Source organism: Mobula birostris, chromosome 3 (genome assembly GCF_030028105.1).
Source record: "Mobula birostris isolate sMobBir1 chromosome 3, sMobBir1.hap1, whole genome shotgun sequence".
Taxonomy (NCBI): domain Eukaryota; kingdom Metazoa; phylum Chordata; class Chondrichthyes; order Myliobatiformes; family Myliobatidae; genus Mobula; species Mobula birostris.
Window position 1 is genome coordinate 4,422,919 of NC_092372.1, and position 22,566 is coordinate 4,445,484.

Genomic DNA, 22,566 nt, shown 5'->3' on the forward strand with positions numbered 1-22,566 from the left:
CAGTGATATTAAACCTGATTCTGATTTGTGGACTATTTTCTTTCATCATTAGCAAACCTTTACCTGAAGGCCTTGTTCATTGTGTTGTAGTTAAGGTGTTGAGGAGCTAATCCAATAACCACACCATTCGGATCACTTGTGTCTATTCCTGAAAGAAAACAATCCTGATTAAACTACCGATGTCTTCAGACTGGAGCAGAAACTGTGCAGATGCTGGCAGATATCGCTAAAACACGGCAGATGTTTGTATATAACACTAAAGGACCAAACCTGGCTATGTGCTGCTGGAATCGGCACTGGGCACTCCAACTGGTGCTGCTCTCCAGTGTTTGCTCCATGGCAGACAAGCCTGATTGCGTTCTTCTATAGCTGCACTTGCACGACATGAGAAATCATTCTTACAAAACATGGCTCCAGGACAGTAAAGATACACCTTCAATCTACAGGCCATGGGTTACATTATTACTTTTCAAAATGTTTTTGTCTGACTGTCTTTCTGCTAATTATATATATTATAATTATATGTGTGAGTGTTGGTACTGTTTTGTACTTTGGCCCCAGAGGAACGCTGTTCCATGTGTATGGTCTAATGACAATTAAACTTGAGCAGATAACCAGGCATGATGTGCAGAGGGCTATTTCAAGGGCGAAGAGACAATTTCAAACAAAGTTGGAGATGACATCAGATGTACGACAACTCTGGCAGGGCTTGCAAGATATTACTTCCTACAAAGCGAAACCCAATAGCATCAATGGCAGTGATGCTTCACCACCAGATGAACTCAACGCCTTCTATGCCCGCTTTGAAAGGGACAACACAACTACAGCTGTGAAGATCCCTGTTGCACCTGATGACCCTGTGATTTCCATCTCAGAGGCCGATGTTAGGCTGTCTTTAAAGAGAGTGAATCCTTGCAAGGCAGAAGGTCCCGATGGAGTACCTGGTAAGGCTCTGAAAACCTGTGCCAACCAACTGGCTGGAGTATTCAAGGACATTGTCAACCTCTCACTGCTATGGGCGGAAGTTCCCACTTGCTTCAAAAAGGCAACAATTATACCAGTGCCTAAGAAGAATAATGTGAGCTGCCTTAATGACTATCGCCCAGTGGCACTCACATCGACAGTGATGAAATGCTCTGAGAGGTTGGTCATGATTAGACTGAACTCCTGTCTCAGCAAGGACCTGGACCCATTGCAATTTGCCTATCGCCACAAGAGGTCAACAGCAGACGCAATCTCAATGGCTCTTCACACAGCCTTAGACCACCAATGTCACGGTGCTGTTCATCGACTAGAACTCAGCATTTAATACCATCATTCCCACAATCCTGACTGAGAAGTTTACAGAACCTGGGTCTCTGTACCTCCTTCTGAAATTGGATCCTTGACTTCCTAACTGGAAGACCACAATCTGTGCGGATTGGTGATAACATATCCTCCTCGCTGACGATCAGCACTGGCGCACTTCAGGTGTGTGCTTAGCCCACTGCTCTACTCTCTGTATACACATCACTATGTGGCTACACTTAGCTCAAATACCATCTATAAATTTGCTGATGATACAACCATTGTTAGTAGAATCTCAGGTGGTGACAAGGGGGCGTACAGGAGTGAGATATGCCAACTAGTGGAGTTGTGTCACAGCAGCAACCTGGCACTCAACGTCATTAAGACAAAAGAACTGATTGTGGACTTCAGGAAGGGTAAGATGAAGAAACACATACCAATCCTCATAGAGGGATCAGAAGTGGAGAGAGTGAGCAGTTTCAAGTTCCTGGGTGTCAAGATCTCTGAGGACCTAACCTGGTCCCAACATATCGATGCAGTTATAAAGAAGGCAAGACAGCAGCTATACTTAATTAGGAGTTTGAAGAGATTTGGTATGTCAACAAAAACACTCAAAGACTTCTATAGTTGTACCGTGGAGAGCATTCTGACAGGCTGCATCACTGTCTGGTATAGGGGAGGGGGGCTACTGCACAGGACCGAAAGAAGCTGCAGAAGGTTGTAAATCTAGTCAGCTCCATCTTGGGCACTAGCCTACAAGGTACCCAGGACATCTTTAGGGAGCGGTGTCTCAGAAAGGCAGCGTCTATTATTAAGGACCTCCAGAACCCAGGGCATGCCCTTTTCTCACTGTTACCATCAGGTAGGAGGTACAGAAACCTGAAGGCACACACTCAGCGATTCAGGAACAGCTTCTTCCACTCTGCTATCTGATTCCTAAATGGACACTGAACCCTTGGTCACTACCTCACTTTTTAAATACATATTATTTCTGTTTTTGCACAATTTTTAATCTATTCAATATACATATACTGTAAATGATTTACTTACTTATTTTTCTTCTGTATTATGTATTGCATTGAACTGCTGCTGCTAAGTTAACAAATTTCACAACACGTGCCGGTGATAATAAACCTGATTCTGATTCTGAATTCACTTCACTATTTAATATGAATTTTTAAAACTGTTCCTGTTTTCCATCCACTGTTTCATCATAATTTCTGATACATTCCTTCTACCCCGTGGAACTCCACTGGTCACAAACTTCCAGGCAGAATATCTAGGAAGAGGTACAGTCGACGTTTCAGGCCGAGACCCTTCGTCAGGACTAACTGAAGGAAGCGTTAGTAAGAGATTTGAAAGTGGGAGGGGGAGGGGGAGATCCAAAATGATAGGAGAAGACAGGAGGGGGAGGGATGGAGCCAAGAGCTGGACAGGTGATAGGCAAAAGGGGTATGAGAGGATCATGGGACGAGAGGCCTAGGAAGAAACAAAAAGTGGGGGGGGAAGCCCAGAGGGTGGGCAAGGGGTATAGTGAGAGGGACAGAGGAAGAAAAAGGAGACAGAGAAGAAAAGAATGTGTGTATATAAATAAATAAATAACGGATGGGGTACGAGAGGGAGGTGGGGCAATAGCGGAAGTTTGAGAAATCAATGTTCATGCCATCAGGTTGGAGGCTACCCAGATGGAATATAAGGTGTTGTTCCTCCAACTTGAGTGTGGCTCCCCCTCCTCCCCTTTTTCTTTCTCCCAAGGCCTCCTGTCCCGTGATCCTCTCATATCCCTTTTGCCAATCACCAGTCCAGCTCTTGGCTCCATCCCTCCCCCTCCTGTCTTCTCCTATCACTTCGGATCTCCCCCTCCCCCCCCACTTTCAAATCTCTTACTAGCTCTTCTTTCAGTTAGTCCTGACGAAGGGTCTCGGTTCGAAACGTCAACTGTACCTCTTCCTAGTGATGTTGCCTGGCCTGCTGCATTCACTAGCAACTTTTATGTGTGTTGCTTGAAATTCCAGCATCTGCAGATTTCCTCGTGTCTGCATTTTTAAATCCAGGCAGAATACTCTGCCTCCACTACCACCCTCTGCATTCTGTGGGCAAATCAATTCTGAATCCACACAGCCAAGATACCCTGGATTCCATGCCTCTCAGCTTTCTGAATCAGCCCATCATGGGACACCTTGCCAAATGGCTTACTACACTCTATGTATCTTCATCAGTGTGCTTTATCACATCCTCAAAGAATTCAATCAGGTTCATGATTGCCCCTAAACAAGGTCATTCTGACTATCCCTAATCAGACTATGCTTCTCCAAATGTTCAAAAATCCTGCCTCACAGAACCTTTCTGAAAATCAGCAAGGGCAAGCATTGACTGGAACTTCAGTAGAGCAGACTGAACCTGCTAGAGTTTAGAAAAATGAGGGGAGATCTTATTGCAGACTGAACTCATTGGAGTTTAGACCAACGTGGGAGGATCTCATTGCAGACTGAAGTCACTGGAGTTTAGACCAATGAGGAAGGATCCCTGGAGAAAAAAACCAGAGGACATGGGTTAAGGGTGAGGGGGGAAAAGTTTAAAGGGAACATTAGGGGGGGCTTCTTCACACAGAGAGTGGTGGGAGTATGGAATGAGCTGCCAGATGAGGTGGTAAATGCGGGTTCTTTTTTAACATTTAAGAATAAATTGGACAGATACATGGATGGGAGGTGTATGGAGGGATATGGTCCATGTGCAGGTCAGTGGGACTAGGCAGAAAATGGTTCGGCACAGCCAAGAAGGGCCAAAAGGCCTGCTTCTGTGCTGTAGTTTCTATGGTTCTATGGTTGTATCCCATTGGAGTCTGAACTCATTGGAGTTTAGACTAATGAGGGGGGGAAATTCCATTGAAAGCTTTCAAATATTTAAAGGCCTCAAGAGAGTAGATGTAGAGAGGATGTTTCCTATAGTGGGGGAGTCTAGAACCAGAGGGCACAGCAGAATAGAAGGATGTCCATTTAGAACAGAGATGAGAAGGAATTTCTCTGCCCAGAGGGTGGTGAATCTGTGGAATTCAATGGCACAAAGGGTGTGGAGGCCAAGTCATGGGGTGTATTTAAGGCAAAGGTTGATAGGTTCTTGAGTAGCAAGGACATCAAATGTTACGAGGAGGAGACAGGAGAATGGGGTTGACAAGCGTAATAAATCAGCCATGATGGAATAGCCTAATTCCGCTCCTGTGCCTTTAGGATGAATGGTGTTTGTCTCATTGTATGGCCCTTTCAAGAACCAACTGGGGGGCGTCACGTGATGACGTGGGATTGAGACGTGTAAATCCAGCTCTCCCACAACAAATCAGTAAAGTACCGTTTCAACAAAACAAAGTTAGTAAATATTTTCTGAAAACTATTTATAAACTTTGTAAGACTACTTTACGATATGCCTCCTAAACCGCAACAAAAGAGGTCTGCTGTTGCGAAGCAGCCGCGAGACGGGAAGAAAAAAGGGCCTACTGCAACGATGGAGCCTCAGACTCAAGTTGGATCTCCTTTGGTAGAACAGGGAGCAATGGCGACGGTAATGGCTTCTTCGAAGACGACACCGGAAATGCGCATGCGCAAATCGACACAACGCAAACTACAAGAACCGACCGCCACTGCAATTGAAAATGACTCAGTCAGAACTGGATTCTGCAGAGAACACAGATGAAGAAGAGGAGGAAGAATTGGAAGCAATTGGAAATAAAGGAGATGATAGAGATATGAGAGAGGCTATATTGCAGTTAACAGCTGAATTAAGAAAAGTAAGAGAAGAGCTTAGAGATACGAAGATGTGCTATGATAAAGTTATGGCAAGACAGGACAAAATGGATAAGAAGCTTCAGAAGATGGGAAGAGCAATGGGGCATATGAATGATAGAGTGGAAAAAACAGAAAATGATCTGCTTGTCTGGAATTCAGAAAGAAACCGACTCTTGGAGAAAGTGGACATGTTGGAAAATTTTAGTAGACGTAATAATATTAAAATTGTTGGTCTTAAAGAAGGTACGGAGGGAGATAAACCAATAGAATTTTTTCAGAGATGGATCCCGAATGTTTTGCAAATGGAAGAGGAGGTTCGATCAATTGAAATTGAGCGGGCACATAGAGCTTTAAGACCAAAACCAAAAGATGACCAATATCCACGATCGATTTTAATAAAATTCTTAAGATTTCAAGACAAGGAAAGGATTCTACAGGCAGCTGCTTGAGCTGCCAAAGATAGAAAAGGGCCATTGATAATTAAAGGGAACAAAAGTTTTTTTCTACCCTGATATAAGTTACGAACTTTTGAAGAGAAGGAAGAAATTTAACCCAGTGAAAAAAACCCTATGGGATCATGGTTATCAATTTACACTGCGTTATCCTGCAACCTTGAAGATTTTTTTGCCTGGTGGAGAAAAAAGATTTTTTGATGACTACCAGAAAGCAGAGCAGTTTGTGCGAGATTCTCTGAATATTCACCAGATACAAGAACAAACCCAGGAGAGCGAGATAGATTGAAGATGAAGATTGGGTTAAAGAATGGACTTGTTGGATTTTTGAAGCTGGATGAATGTATAAATATATTATTAATTATACGAGGGGGGTAAGAAAGGTTAAAACTGGAGGAATATTAGTTGGGAATAGTAATACTAATTTTGTCTATATACATATATATATAATGTTTTTTTTGTTGCGGGGAGCTGGAAGAAGCACTGATCGATTGCTACGCTAGTCATGTATGCAAGCGTGGCTTTTGCCACGACCCGTAAAATGGAGGGGGGTAGTGTTGTGTATCCTTTCATTCACAACATTAGTGGGGGGGTATTTTGTTTTTTCTTTTTTTGTTTTTTTTCTATCTTCTTTTTTCTTTCTGCCTGGAAGGTTGGGAGGGAGACACATAGCAACATGGTGAAGTTTAAAGAGATTCCCCAAGGAACTATCAGAGTTGAGAAGATAAATAATGTTTTAGATTGGAGTAACTTTGTTAAGAATAATGACTAATTTATTGAATTTTTTGAGTTTTAATGTTAACGGGCTTAATGGACCAGTGAAAAGAAAAAGAATCTTAACACATATTCAAAAAATGAAGATAGATTTAGCTTTTTTACAGGAAACGCACCTAACGGAAACAGAACATCAGAAACTAAAGAGAGATTGGGTGGGTAGTGTTGTTGCGGCTTCATTTAATTCAAAAGCGAGGGGAGTAGCAATTTTGATCAATAAAACATTACCAATTAGAATACAAAATGTAATAACTGATTCTGCGGGGAGATATGTGATTATACATTGTCAACTTTTTTCTGAACTATGGACTTTTATGAATATTTATGCACCAAACGAAAATGATGCAAAATTCATACAAGAAGCTTTTCTGAATTCGGCGGATGCGCATGAAAAAATATTAATTGGAGGAGATTTTAATTTTTGCTTAGACCCAGTCTTAGATAGATCAACCAAGGCTGTTATAAAATTGAAGGTAGTAAATTTAACTTTATCATTGATGAAGGATTTAAATCTGATTGATATACGGAGAAGAATCAATCCTAAAGAAAGAGACTATTCGTTCTACTCCCATAGACATAAAACTTTTTCAAAGATAGATTAGTTTCTATTATCAATGCATATTCAACACAGAGTGAAAAATATGGAATATAAAGCAAGAATATTATCAGATCATTCCCCTTTATTAATGACAATAATAATGGCTGATAAGGAAGAAGTGGCTTATAGATGGAGATTTAATTCAACATTATTAAAACGTCAAGATTTTTGTGATTTTATGAAAAAACAGATTCAATTTTTTTTGGATACAAATTTTCATTCAGTGGATGATAAATTTATATTATGGGATGCGATGAAAGCATATCTTAGGGGCCAGATAATAAGTTATACGTCTAAAATTAAGAAAGAATATATGGCAGAACTAGATCAATTGGAAAAAGAGATTACAAAATTAGAAAAAGAATCTCAAAGATATATGTCAGAAGAAAAACAAAGACAACTTGTTAATAAGAAGTTACAATATAATACGCTTCAGACATATAGAACGGAAAAAGCAATTATAAGAACTAAACGAAGGTATCATGAGTTAGGTGAGAGAGCACATAAAATTCTTGCCTGGCAGTTGAAAACAGAACAAGCTTCCAAAACAATAAATGCAATTAGAACAAGGGCAAATCAAATATCTTATAAACCTCTTGAAATAAATGAAACCTTTAAAAATTTCTATTCTGAATTATATCAATCAGAATCCCAAAATGATGTTAACGAGATAGAAAGGTTTTTATCACAAGTTTCTCTTCCAAAATTGAATTTGGAAGAACAGAAGGGATTAGATATGCCTTTTACATTAAAAGAAGTTGAAGAAGCTTTAGGATCACTCCAAAGTAATAAATCTCCAGGAGAAGATGGTTTTCCACCTGAATTTTATAAAAAATTTAAAGATTTATTATTTCCTCTTTTTATGGAACTAATACGTCAAGCAGAAAAAATACATAAACCTCCAGAATCTTTTTTAACAGCAATTGTAATAGTATTGCCAAAAAAGGACAGAGATCCTATGAAACCAACATCATACAGGCCTATTTCTTTATTGAATATGGATTATAAAATAATAGCAAAAATTTTATCGAATAGATTATCTAAATATTTACCAAAATTAATACATATGGATCAAACAGGATTTATTAAAAATAGACAATTGGCAGATAATGTAACCCGGCTACTCAGTATAATTCATTTGGCACAAAAAAGGGATGAGAAGAGTATAGTAGTAGCTTTGGATGCAGAAAAAGCATTTGATAGATTAGAATGGGATTTTTTATTTAAAGTACTAGAAAAATATGGGTTAGGAACATCTTTTATAAATTGGATTAAAACTTTAAATTCTAACCCTAAAGCTAAAGTAGTGACAAACTCTCAAATTTCAACACCATTCCAGTTAAAAAGGTCAACTAGACAAGGTTGTCCACTATCACCTGCTTTATTTGTATTGGCGATAGAGCCATTAGCAGAACTAATTAGAATTGATCCAGATATTATGGGTTTTAGAGTTAATCAGGAGGAATATAAAAATCTTTTTGCCGATGATGTTTTGATCTATTTAACAAACCCACAACATTCATTACATAAATTATCTTCTAGATTGGATGAATATGGGAAGGTTACAAAATAAATTGGGATAAAAGTGAAATTTTACCTCTTACTAAAGGAGACTATAGTCAATGTCGATTAGTAACCCAATTTAGATGGCCGGTAAATGGTATAAAACTTGATAATGATGTAAAGAATTTATATAAATTTAATTATTTACCACTATTGAAAAAAATTCAAGAAGATCTTGACAAATGGATGATATTACCAATAACATTAGTAGGTAGAGTCAATGTTGTAAAAATGAATATATTTCCTAGATTACAGTATTTGTTTCAAACATTACCAATACAATTGCCACAGAAATTTTTCCAAGAGTTAAATAAATGTGTGAGAAAATTTCTTTGGGAAGGTAAAATGTCAAGAATATCATTGGAAAAATTGAGATGTAAATTTGGGTTAGGAGGGTTACAACTTCCAAACTTTAAAAACTATTATAAAGCAAATCAACTTAGATTTATTGCATCTTTCTTCGATGATCGAAAACCAGCATGGATTAAAATAGAACTAGACAAGAATGGAGAAAATAGACCTGAAGATTTTATATATAAATGGGAATCTAAATTGATACGGGAAAAGAAAGAATCTCCTATATTAACACATTTGATTGATCTATGGAATAAGATAAATGTTGATAATGAAACACAGAAATCTCTATTAGCAAGGAGGCCTTTGTTCCAAAACAGACTTATTCCTTTTACAGTGGACAATCAATTTTTATATAATTGGTACCAAAAAGGGATTAAACTCATAGGAGACTGTTTTGAATGAGGTATATTGATGTCATTTGAACAATTAAAGGATAAATATAAAATATCTAATAATACTTTCTTTTGTTACTTTCAATTAAGGGCTTACTTAAAAGGTAAGCTGGGTCAAACAATGTTTTTGCCAAAACCTAATGAAATTGAAATCTTAATACAAAAAGGGAAAATTAAAAAATTTATTTCTTGTATGTATAATTTGATTCAAGAACAGACAATTAAACAAGGAACCCATAAGTCAAAGCAAAAATGGGAAACAGATCTGAATATTAATATTGATGAAACAAATTGGTCAAGACTTTGTCTTGACAGTATGACAAATACAATAAATGTTCGACTTAGATTAGCACAATATAATTTTTTACACCAATTATATATTACACTGCAAAAAATAAATAGATTAAATTCAAATCTGATAAATGTTTTCGGTGTAATCAAGAAATTGGTACTTTTTTACATTCTACTTGGCCTTGTTTTAAAATTCAACCCTTTTGGATAAATTTAAGAATCTTATTGGAACAAATTACTGGAAATCAACTTCCACATAACCCTGTATTATTTCTATTAGGTGATTTTGAAGGGATAAAACCGAAACTTAAATTGAATAAACATCAGAAAGAATTTATAAAAATTGCATTGGCAGTAGCTAAGAAGACTATAGCAGTTACTTGGAAATCTGATTCGTATTTAAGTATGGATCGTTGGAATAATGAAATGGCTAGTTCTATTCCACTAGAAAAAGTTACTTATAATTTAAGAGACAAATATGTAACATTTTTGAATATTTGGCGCCCTTATTTACAAAAGATAGGATGGCATATTTAAGTGCTCCGATAAAGACTTTGGTCACTTGGGGAAAGTAACGAATAATTATACCAAATTTATTTTGAATCCCATGGAGCATGTGGAAACCTTCCAATACCCAGGCGGTTCTTTTCTTCCTTTCTTTCTTTTTAGGTAGGACTTTATATGGGGGGGGGGGGGAGGGTTAAGGGGAGGGGGGAGGGTAGATTCTATTTTTTCATGTATTCCTTTTGAAAATTCAATAAAAATTGTATTACAAAAAAAAAAAAAAAGAACCAGCTTACCTTCAAAATCTTCAAGTGCGCTGTCGTCCACCAATAGTAAAGGTCTAACCTGTTTCTGCTGTACAAGGTTCCGGGCCACAGTCAAAGATGTGAAGATCTCATTCTCTTGGATGGGAAAGTTGAGTTTCTGCAGTCGTTCGAACAGAGTTCGTTTACATTCTTTGGTGGTGTTAGTGACAAACTTCACCACTACAGGAGCACGGCGCAACCTAAGCATGCAGAATTTCCAAAAAGCACGTTAGCGCCTTTCTCAGCTAATCACATCAGAACAGTTTTATATTAAAACACAGAATTAGTAGGTGTGCATGTCCAATTGTCTTCATACACCCATGCATACTATACAACATTGGAAGTTGCCTTATTTCAACCTCAGACACAAACTGAAATCAGCATGAGAACTCAAATTTGAAGAAACACCTGGTATTTCTGTAGCTATTGGAAACTCGTGGTTTTTTAGATTTTTAAAATGTGTGCACAGTAGGGTTAAAGTTTGTGTCACACTTACAGCACCAGTGACCTGGGTTCAATTCCTGCCACCGTCTGTAAGGACTTTTGGACGTTTGCCCCATGACTGGGTGGGCTTTCTCCGGGTGCTCTGGTTTCCTCCCACAGTCCAAAGACGTACCGGTTCTGGTGAGTGAGTTGGGGCATACTGTGTTGGTGCCAGAAGCATGCTGACAATTGCCGGCTGCCCCCAGCATTTCCTCGGACTGTGTTGGTTATTGATACAAACAACACATTTCACTGTGTTCCAATGTACACATGGCAAATTAAGCTAATCTCTTATCTTTTAGTATTCAACATAACTGACAGTCAGTCCTCAGAGGCTTTAGGTATAAAAATGCCTGAACGCAGAGTGAAGAAGCGTTCAGAATCCTAACTGGATTGTGAACAGGTTAGATAGCCCCGTTATGAAGAAAGCATGGAACAGCCTCTACTTCCTTAGAAGCTGGCGAAGATTTGGCATGTCATCTGAAACTTTGACAAACTTCTACAGATGGGTGGTGGAGAGTATATTGACCGGCTGCATCACAGCCTGGTACGGAAACACCAATGCCCTTGAACGGAAATGCCTACAAAAAGTAGTAGATACGGCCCAGTTCGTCACAGGTAAAGCTCTCCCCACCATTGAGCATATCTATACAGAGCATTGTTGAAAGGAAGCAGCTCTCCTCTTACGGCTGCCATCAGGAAAAAAGGTACAGGAGCCTCAGAAGTCACACCACCAGCTTCAGGAACAGTTATTACCCCTCAACCATCTGGATCTTGAACTGGTGGGATAACTTCACTTCACCTCACTCACTCCAACAATTAACTATTCCCACAACCTATGGATTCACTTTCAATGGCTCTTCATCTCATGGTCTATTATCGAGGACCCCCATCACCCAGGACATGCCCTCTTCTCATTTTACTGTCAGGAAGGAGGTACAGAAGCCTGAAGGCACATATTCAGCGATTCAGAAACAGTTTCTTCCCCTCTGCCATCTGACTTCTAAAGGGACATTGAACCAATGAACACTACCTTACTTTTATTATTTCTGTTTTTGCACTATTTTTAATTTAACTATTTAATACACATATATATACTTACTACAATTGACTTATTTTTATTAGATTATCATGTATGTATTGCATTGTACCAGTGCCAGTGATATTAAACCCGATTCTCATGTTTATTGCTTATTTACTTCCTTGTATTTATTGAGTATGCCTGCAAGAAAATGAATCTCAGGATTGTATATGGTGACGTACTCATTAGTACTTTAATAATAAATTTACTTTGAGGTATTGGAAAATCATCTACCATTTTATAAAGAGTTTACGGAGATCAATAAATCTGGATTTTCTTACTTCTGCAGTGCCTCCTGGGCACCAGATATAGCTGTATCTTCAACATGCAGTGTTCCACTGAGGTCAATTAGAACAGCCTTTATCACTCGGCGAGTTGCCATTCTCCAACCTGCTGGCAGAAAAACAAGCAAAACCAGAATCAATAAGGTTACAGTCACCAATGGATGTTGTGTACTTGCTGTCTGTGTTGTCACCGTCAATCGGCTGATGAGCCCCCATCTGCGCAGACAATTAACACGACACGCAGAGTCACAGGATGGCTGATCACCATCTTGTGTGGAGATTCTCTGGTAACACACTTGTTCAGTTCTGGTCGCCAAGGCAGGATGTGGAAACTTTGAGGAGATTTGCAGGACAGTGTCTGGTTTAGAGAACATGTCTTATGAGGAGAGGTTGGGTGAGCTAGGGCTTTTCTCTCTGGAGCAAAGGAGGATGAGAGGTGATTTTTTGCCACATTGGGAGCAAGAGAGGAGGCGACTCACAGGTCAAGAGGAGAGATTTAAAAATGAGCATTCAAGGGCCTTCAGCATTTCCCAGCAGTCCAATCAAATCACGATTCATCCGCAAAGGCAAATAAAGTTAAGGCAAGGTCCGGTTGGCGTGGCCCAGCTTATGTGAAGTACTTGGTAAATTTTTTATTGCTCGCCTGTTAGGGCACTGACAGTGCAATGAGAATAGCTCCAGGAGCTGTGTGTGTGAGATGTGACAATGCTGGGGGACCTCCAGCCACCCGGATAACCAGGTGTGCCGAGCCGCAGCTCCTCTGAGAACATTTTAAGGAACCGGAGCTGCTGCTCGATGACCTTCAGCTCGTAAGGAAAACTGGGGAGGTGATAGATAGGAGTTACACGGAGGTAGTCGCCTCCAGGTTGCAGGAGGCAGGTATCTGGGTGACCGTCGGGAGAAAGGAAATGAGCCACTAGTAGTCATAGTCATACTTTATTGGTCCCGGGGGAAATTGGTTTTCGTTACAGTTGCACCATAAATAATAAATAGTAATAAAACCATAAATAGTTAAATAGTAATATGTAAATTATACCAGGAAATAAGTCCAGGACCAGCCTATTGGCTCAGGGTGTCTGACCCTCCAAGGGAGGAGTTGTAAAGTTTGAAGGCCACAGGCAGGAATGACTTCCTATGACGCTCTGTGTTGCATCTCGGTGGAATGAGTCTCTGGCTGAATGTACTCCTGTGCCCGCCCAGTACATTATGTAGTGGATGGGAGACATTGACCAAGATGGCATGCAACTTGGACAGCATCCTCTTTTCAGACACCACCGTGAGAGAGTCCAGTTCCATCCCCACAACATCACAGAATACCACTTCAGCCATATGTCTCAATAATAAGGAAACCACTTTGGAGACTGTTGGGGAAGGCAACTTACCGGGGGGAGCAGCAGTGATCAGGTCTCTGGTGCTGAGGCTCAGAAAGGAAGGGGGAGAAGAGGAATGCAGTACTTATAGGGGATTCCATACTTAGAGCAATAGAGATGAGATTCTGTGGAGCAGTCTGAAGTCTAGGTACATATTGGCATCAATGACATAGGTAGGAAAAGGGAGGAGATCCTGAAGAGAGAATATAGGGAGCTAGGCAGAAAGCTGAAAAGCAGGACCACTGGATTGCTGCCAGTGAGGGCAAGAATAAGATTTTTGCACATGAATATGCGGCCGAGGAGCTGTTGTATGGGACAAGGCTTTAGATTTCTGGATCATATCACCTGGGGAAGGTATGACCTATACAGGTTACACCTGAACCCAGGGAGGAGCAAAATCCTTTTGGGCACGACTGCTAGAGTTGTGAGGGAGGGTCTGAATTCATTTGGCAGGAGGATGAAAAATGAAGTGATAGGGATGAGGTCGGTAAACAATCAGATGCAGTGTGTAGTGGGACTGTGAGGAAGCACAGGCAGATGAATGGGCAAAATTGCAGTCAGTGGGATGTGTTGTAGTATAGCAGGGGGACAAAATCGAAAAGGGTAAATACAGGACTGAAGGTGTTATATTTGAATACACTCTGTGTACAAAATAAGGTAGATGATCTTGTAGCACAGTTAAAGATTGGCAGGAATGATGCTATGGGCATCGCTGAGTCATGGCCAAAAGATTATAGTTGGGAGCTTAACATCCAAGGATACACCTTGCATCAAAAGAACAGAGGAGCTGGCCAAAGTGGGTTGGAAGGGAACACCAGCAGGGATGATGACAGAGCAGCAATGGCTGGAGTTTCTGGGAGAGCAATTCAGAAGGCACAGGATAGATACGTCCCAAAGAAAAAGTATTCTAGAGGCAAGATAACACAACCTCGGCTAACAAGGGAAGTTAGAAACAACATAAAAGCAAAAAAGAGAGAACACATAATAGAGCATTAATGATTAGCAAGTTAGAAGATTGGGAAACTTTTAAAAACTGACCAGAAGGCAATTAAAAAAGCCATAAGGAGGGAAAAGTTGAAATATGAAGGTAAGGTAGCCAATAATATCAAAGAGGATACCAAGAGACTTTTCAGATATATAAAAAGAGAAGTGTAAGTGGATATCGGATCGCTGGAAAACGATGCTGGAGAGGTAGCAATGGGAGTCAAGGAAATAGCAGATGAACTGAATATGTATTTTAGAATAAGACGTAGGCCATTCAGCCCATCAAATCTACTCCACCATTCCATCATAACTGATCTCATATCTCACTCAAACCCATATACCTGTCTTCTCACCATATCCTTTGATGCCCTGACCAATCGGAAGCTATCAATTTTTGCTTCAAATATACCCATGGTCTTGGTCTCCACTGCAGCCTGTGGCAGAGCATCCCACAGATTCACTATTCTCCGGCTAAAAAAATTCCTCCTTTCCTCTGTTCTAAAGGGTCGCCCCTCAATCTTGAGGCTGTGCCCTCTAGTTCTGGACACCAAATTTGCATCAGTCTTCACTGTGGAAGACATGAGCAGTATGCCAGAGGTTTGAGAGTGTCGGGGGGCAGAAGTTGCAATCACTAGGGAGGTACTTGGGAAACTGAAAGGTCTGATGTTAGGCAAGTCACCTGGACCAGATGGTGTACACTCAACAGGTTGTGAAAAAGGTAGCTGAAGAGATTGTGGAGGCATTGGTAATGATCTTCCAAGGATCAATAGATTTTGCCGTGGTTCCAGAGTACTAGAAAATCGCAAATGTCACTCCATTTGCCAAGAAGGGAGGGAGCAGAAGAAAGGAAATTATACACCATCTAGCCTAATCTCAGTGATTGGGGGATGTTGGAGATGATTGTTGGAGACACATGATAAAATAGGTTGTAGTCAGAATAAAACTTGCCTGACAAATCTGTTGGAATTGTTTAAAGAAATAACAAGCAGGATAGTCGGTGAATGTTTCGTACTTGGATTTTCAGATTGCCTTTGACATGCTGTCCAAGTTGCATGCCATCTTGGACAATGTCTCCCATCCACTACATAATGGACTGGTTGGGCACAGGAGTACATTCAGCCAGAGACTTATTCCACCGAGATGCAGCACAGAGCGTTATAGGAAGTCATTCCTGCCTGTGGCCATCAAACTTTACAACTCCTCCCTTGGAGGGTCAGACACTCTGAGCTAATAGGCTGGTACTGGACTTATTTCATAATTTACTGGCATAATTTACATATTACTATTTAACTATTTATGGTTCTATTACTATTTATTATTTATGGTGCAACTGTAACGAAAACCAATTTCCCCCGGGATCAATAAAGTATGACTATGACTATAACTTGTGCAAGATTCCCAAAAGGTTAACTTGCAGGATGAGTCAGTGATGAGGAAGGTGAATGCAATGTTAGCATTCATTCCAAGAGTACTAGAATATAAAAGTAAGGATATAATGCTGAGGTTATGTAAGGCACTGGTGGAGCCTCACTAGGAGTATTGTGAGCAGTTTTGGGCCCCTTATCTTGGAAAGGAGAGGGCTCAGAGGAGGTTCACCAGAGGAATTCCAGCAATGAAAGGGTTATCATATGAGGAGCGTTTGATGGCTCTGGGCCTGTACCCACTGGACTTTAGAAAAATCTGGGGGGGGGGGTGGAGGAGGAGGGAAATCTCATTGATACCTATCAAATATTGAAAGGCCTAGATACAGTGAATGTGGGGAGGATGTTTCCTATAGTGGAAGGGTCTAGGTCCAGAGGACACAGCCTCAGAATGGAGGGACATCCTTTTAGAACATTGATGAGGAGGAATTTCTTTAGCCAAAGGGTGGTGAATCTGTGGAATTTGTTGCCACAGGTGGTTGCGAAGGCCAGGTCTACTCCTAAGAACTGTGCAAAAGTTTTATATATGAGCCAGGGTACCAAAGACTTTTGCACTGTATTTGTCAATGAGGAGCGGAGAGAGTTGGAGTAAAGGATGTTGGGAATGGTGAGGGTGGAATACCTGCAGGAGGGTTGTGGGATATTGCTGGAGTCCCAGTCCTGAGACACCAGGCAAGGTCATTTGATGCCAAACAACTGGCTTATTGATCATTACAGAATGTCTCTCTGCTGCTTTCCACTCCCTCCCCTCTCCCTTCCCCTTTTCCCAACCATGATTCCCCTCTCCCTGCCCCCTTCCCACTCTCAGTCCACAATAGAGACCCACATCAGAATCAGGTTTATCATCACTTACATATGTCATGAAATTTTTTTTGCGGATAGCCCTCCATTTTTCTATTCATTCACGGGCCTATCTAAGAGTCTCTTAAATGTCCCTAATATATCTGCCTCTACCAGCACCCCTGGCAGTGTGATCCACACAACCACCACTGTGTGTGAAAAAACACCCTCTGATATCCCCCCTACACTTCCCTGCAATCACCTTAAAATTATCCCCCCAGTATCAGCCATTTCTACCCTTGGAACTGTCTCTGGCTGTCCACGCGGTCTATTCCTCTTATCATCTTGTATACTTCTATCAAGTCACCTCTCATCCTCCTTCACTCCAAACAGAAAAGCCCGAGCTCATTCAACCTTTCCTCATAAGACATGTTCTCTAATCCAGGCAGCAATCTGGTAAATCTCCTCTGCACCCTCTCTAAAGCTTCCACATCCTTCCTATAATGAGGCGACCAGAACTGAACACGATATTCCAAGTGTGGTCTAACTAGCTGCAACATTACCTCACAGCTCTTGATTTCAATCCCCTGACTAATGAAGGCCAACACACCATACGTCTCCTTAACAATCCTATCAACTTGTGCAGCAAGTTAGGCACTCTTTCGCAACACTGCATTGAAAGATCTCTGGAAGATCCAGCGTTGAACACGGGATCAATGTCACCGAATCACTTCGGTGAATAAAATAGTTGCTGGTGCGAGAATGAAAGTGGAAAAGCCTTATGAAGCACTTCTATTGCTTGTTATTAAGCCGTTAAATCTAGGTAGATTCAAAGGTCACAGAGAAGATTGCTGCAGTCAGACCTCGGCGATATGTCAGACACACCAATCCATGATGACCATAAGACATAGGAGCAGAATTAGGCCATTTGGCCCATCAAGTCTGCTCTGCTATTCCATCATGGCTGATTTATTATCCCTCTCGACCCAATTCTTCTGACTTTGCCCTGTAACCTTTCATGCCTTGACTAACCAAGAATTTATCAAGCTCTGCTTTAAATATACCCAATGACTTGGCCTTCTCAGCTGTCGATGGCAATGATTTCCACAGATTCACCACCATCTGTCCAAAGAATTTCCTTCTCATCTCTGTTTTAAATGGATGCCCCTCTATTGGAAGCATCCTTTCCACATCCACTCTATCTTACACCACTTGCATCTAGAGCAGCAATAAAGGTGCTGCATCTCTGCCTGCCCTTGGCCATGAAACCAGTTTTGGTCTTTGTCTTGGTCTTGGTCATGTTCAGGGGTTCATTCATCATGTCAGTAGCTTCCACTTGGTTTTCACTCCCGTCAGCCATGCAAGTTGCGGGTGGAGACTCAGGAATATCATCACACTCAGGTGTAGAAGGCTTTTTCATTGCTGTTTCTGTAACAGTTTTATTTTTACCAGTCAGGGTTGTTAGCCCTGAACTGAACCCCCTGAGCCTGGAGGACCAGGGGACGACTCCTAGTTTGGCCTCTACCCTTTGACTTGTTTGACATGGGTGACCCTACCAAGAGCCAAAGCACAAAGCATAGCTCTCCAGGTCACTGAGGCACACAAGCCTCCAAACCACAACCAGCTTGTGATCCTCTTGTAGGATCTTCTCTATCCAGGCCTTTCAACATTCAATAAGATTCCCCCCCTCCACCCCCAGTCTTCTGAACTCCAGTGAGTACAGGCATCACACACTCCTCATAAGTTAACCCTTTCATTCCTGGAATCATTCTCATCAACCTCCTCTGAACTCTCTCCATAGTCAGCACATCTTTTCTTAGATAAGCGGCACAATACTCTGACCTAACCAATGCCTTATAAAGCCTCAGCATTATATCCTTGCCCAAGATCTCCAAAGGCACATTTTGTGGTGTGGTAATAATCTACAGGTTTAAAAAAGCTCAAGTTCCATCTTTAATTGCACAGTTCATGGGAATCACAGTTTGCACTATTTTGGAGACACTGCAATCATACTTGTTCAAATCACACTGTCAAAAAAAGGGGCGTAGGCAAAAGGCAGGTAACTATAGGCCAGTTAGTTTAACATCTGTAGTTGGGAAAATGCTTGAAGCTATCATTAAAGAAGAAATAACAAGGCATCTGGAAAGAAATGGATCTATCAGGCAGACGCAGCGTGGATTCAGCAAAGGCAGGTCCTGTTTGACAAACTTTTAGGATATAACAAGCGCAGTGGGTAGAGGGGAACAGGTGGACATTATTTACTTGGATTTCCAGAAGGTGTTCGATAAGGTGCTGCATAAAAGACTTATCCATAAATTGGGGGTGATGTATTAGCATAAATAGAAAAATGGTTAACTGATAGACAGCAGAGAGTTGGGATACATGGGTGTTACTCTAGTTGGCAATCAGCGGTGAGTGGTGTTTTTGCAGGGGTCGATGCTGGGCCCACAATTGTTCACGATATACATTAACGATCTGGAATAGGGGACCAAGTGGCTTTTTTCGAAGTTTGCTGATGACACTAAATTGAGTGGAAAAATAAATTCTGCAGAAGATGCGGAGAGTCTATAGAGAGATATAGATAGGTTAAGTGAGTGGGCAAGGGTTTGGCAGATGGAATACAATGTTGGTAAATGTGAGGTCATCCACTTTGGAAGGAAAAATGGAAGATCAGATTATTATTTAAATGGTTTGCAGCATGCTGCCGTGCAGAGGGACTTGGGAGTGCTTGTGTATGAATCACAAAAGGTTGGTTTGCAAGTGCAGCAGGCTATCAAGAAGGCAAATGGAATGTTGGCCTTCATTGCTAGAGGGATTGAATTCAAGAGCAGGGAAGTTATGCTGCAACTGTACAGGGTACTGGTGAGGCCACACCTGGAGTATTGCATGCAGTTCTGGTCTCCTTACTTGAGGAAGGATGTACTGGCTTTGGAGGCAGTGAAGAGGAGGTTCACCAGGTTGATTCCAGGGATGAGGGTGTTAGACTATGCGGAGAGATTGAGTCGCCTGGGACTGTTAGACTAGAACTAGGGGACACAGCCTCAAGATTCGGGGGAGTAGATTTACGATGGAGATGAGGAGAAACTGCTTTTCCCAGAGAGTGGTGAATCTGTGGAATTCTCTGCCCAATGAAGCAGTGGAAGCTACCTCAGTAAATATATTTAAGGCAAGGTTGGGAAGATTTTTGCATAGTAGGGGAATTAAGGGTTATGGGGAAAAGGGCAGGTAGGTGGAGATGAGCCCATGATCTCATTGAACGGCGGAGCAGGCTCGACAGGCCAGATGGCCTACTCCTGCTCCTATTTCTTATGTGCTGGCATTAAGATAGTAAAATGATCTTAGCAAAGTTAAGGTGGCAATGGTAAGCCGTTGCAATCAATCGATGATGAGGGCCTGTACTGTACTGCCCCATGTTGTGCAGCTGTGTCTGTCAGTCACCCGGCTCCGAGGACAGCTTCACTCACCTCAGAACCAAATGATTTCATGGCTGCAGCTTACTTTGATAACACATGTACTTTGAAGTATGATGCTCTTTACTGAGGCAGTGAGAAGTGTAGAGAGTCTTTGTTGTACCAAGCCACTATTCATCCAGACAGAATGCAGGAAAATTGATAAAGGTCATTGGGGAAATACGAAGAGGGCGGAGCTTAGTTATGATGGCGCTGAACAGCAACACCCTTGCTTCTATCTTCGGAAACAGCTCTGTTTCCATCTTTATTCTCTCTATCTTTCCCTTTCAGGGTTCTTTTGAAGACCCTGACCTAGAGTTACATACTGACTTCGGTTCTTTGCAGGAATGGGACCCGCTCTCGGGGTTTCACAACTGCCAAGGGAGGAGCTTAGCTCGCCTTCGGAGGTCCAGGATCTCGCAGCTCTGGAGACGGGCGGATGGAAGGCCGATATCCCAGCAGGAGGTCGGTGTGTCATGAGATTTGAAAGATCTCTGGCTGTGTGCCCAGAGACCCAAGATCTTTGGGCACAGAGTTCGGAAAAAGGCGATGCAACACACTTTTAACACCATAAATCAGCGAGTTGTCTCTTATGTCTCCCCTCGCTCTGAAACGAGACACCACTCCCTTCCTTATTGGGGGGGAGGGTGAGGGTGAGGGTGAGGGGGAGGGGGAGGGGGAGGGGGAACGCGCGAGGCTGTGGTAGGTCAAATACTGGATGAACAAGTAGTCTTTGGGGGTACTGCAAGACTGTGGAGCTGCACGCTGGAGTGCTCGGTGGTGGGTGCCGATGCTTTTTTTTGCTGGTGGGGGAGGAGGATCGTTGCTTTGCTGCTGCTTACGCGTGGGAGGGAGGGGAACTGAGGGGACTTTGGGGTTCTAGCGTTTAACTGTCATTCATTCCTTGGGGCACTCCTCTGTTTCCGTGGATGGTTGTGAAGCAAAAACATTTCAGGATGTATATTGTATATATTTCTCTGACATTAAATATACTTTTGAAACCTTTGAGATGTTAATTTTCGGAGCAACCATTCCAGATGCAAGTACTTTGAGGCAGTATGATAAAGTGCAATGCAATCACAAATAGATATAGAGTAGTGACAGAAAGTTTCAAACCCGGACAGCTCCATTACGGGCGCTAGCCTCCCCAGCATCCAGCTTCTTCCCTTCCACCACCGGATTTCTGAACGGAATACCACCGCAGTATATGCTATAATTTATCATATTTATTGGAATGTACTGCTGCCGCAAAACAACAAATTTAACGACATTTGGCAGTAGTATTAAACCTGATTCTGAGATCCACAGACGGGTTAGGACCCTCCCGTCGCCAAAGGCGTTAATTTTAAAGCTGGCAAACGGTGAGTGGTCGAACGCCCCGGCAGGTCGGATAAATTGTGAATAGAAACATGGGCCAACACCACCGCGACGGGCCGAAAGGGCTGGCATACTCACGACTTTCCCACAATCCCTCGGTCACCACCGACGTCACTCACCTCAAGCGACCGCACCCGTTAGCAGGCAACCAGCATAGAAGGAGTTGCTTTCCTCCCCGTCGACGCGCTCGTTCTTCTCTCCTGCATAGGCGTTGCCTCCTTTCAAAGTTCGGATGGGCGGCGTTCTGCCACGGCCATCCCTCACACCTTCCCCCGTCTTTTAGTTCCTCTGTCCGGCCGTCCTAGGTCGAGGAGACGTCGTAACCGAGGAGTGTTGCGGAGAAGTCAAGATGGCTCGGCTCTGTGAGGAGGCGGTCCTCCAATGCGGCGCAGGAGGACTCCGCCTCCGGCCGGCCGCTGGGCGCCTGTGCAGACCGGGAAACCGAATGATTGTTACTCCGGATCCGATGCGACACAAAATATCAATACAGAAATAGCTGATCTACATAGATAGGTCCATCAAGTTTCGCGGTCCGAGACCCCTCGTTAGAGACGTGGACCATTTTAATAGCCATGCGTTCGGCCCAGCGTTTGTTTCCGTGCAAGCGCCTCCGGCACGACATGGACACGTATAAATAAACGCGAGGAAGGAGCCGGAGATCCGGAGCCAATCCTCATTCGGGGATCAGAGTCAGCAACTTCAGATTCAATAGTGTTACCAATTCAGGGGACCGCTCCTGGGCCCAGCACATAGGAACAGAATCAGGCCATTCGGCCCGCACTGCCATTTAATCATGGCTGAGCGTTTTGTGCTACACCTGTCCCTACACCTCCTCTCTTGCCACCATTCAGGGCCCCAAACAGTGCTTCCAAGTGAGACAACACTTCACTTGTGAGTCTGTTGGGGTCATCTATTGCATCCGGTGCTCCCGGTGCAGCCTCCTCTACATCGGTGAAACCCAACGCAGATTGGAGGACCACTTCGTCGAGCACCTCCGCTCTGTCCGCCCGAACAGACAGGATCTCCCAGTTGCCA

The 22,566-nt window shown here is 42.3% G+C and overlaps 1 protein-coding gene across 3 annotated transcripts in view; it reads right to left on the reverse strand.

The window, feature by feature from the left end:
• Positions 1 to 21,900, reverse strand: part of hdhd2 (haloacid dehalogenase-like hydrolase domain containing 2) — a 39,751-nt gene extending 17,851 nt beyond the window's left edge. For 2 of the 3 annotated variants that reach the window (XR_011885313.1, XM_072252167.1), the window contains exons 1-4: positions 21,651 to 21,900; positions 12,148 to 12,256; positions 10,294 to 10,502; positions 64 to 148 (exon numbers count right to left, since the gene is read on the reverse strand). Coding sequence is in view for 2 of the 3 variants with exons in the window: in XM_072252167.1 (XP_072108268.1) it covers positions 64 to 148; positions 10,294 to 10,502; positions 12,148 to 12,248 (395 nt within the window). In the remaining variant the exon portion in view is untranslated. Of the gene's footprint in view, positions 1 to 63; positions 149 to 10,293; positions 10,503 to 12,147; positions 12,260 to 21,650 lie in introns of all 3 variants that reach the window. The other variant, XM_072252168.1, reaches the window with a different exon arrangement.
• Positions 21,901 to 22,566: the final 666 nt, after the last annotated feature.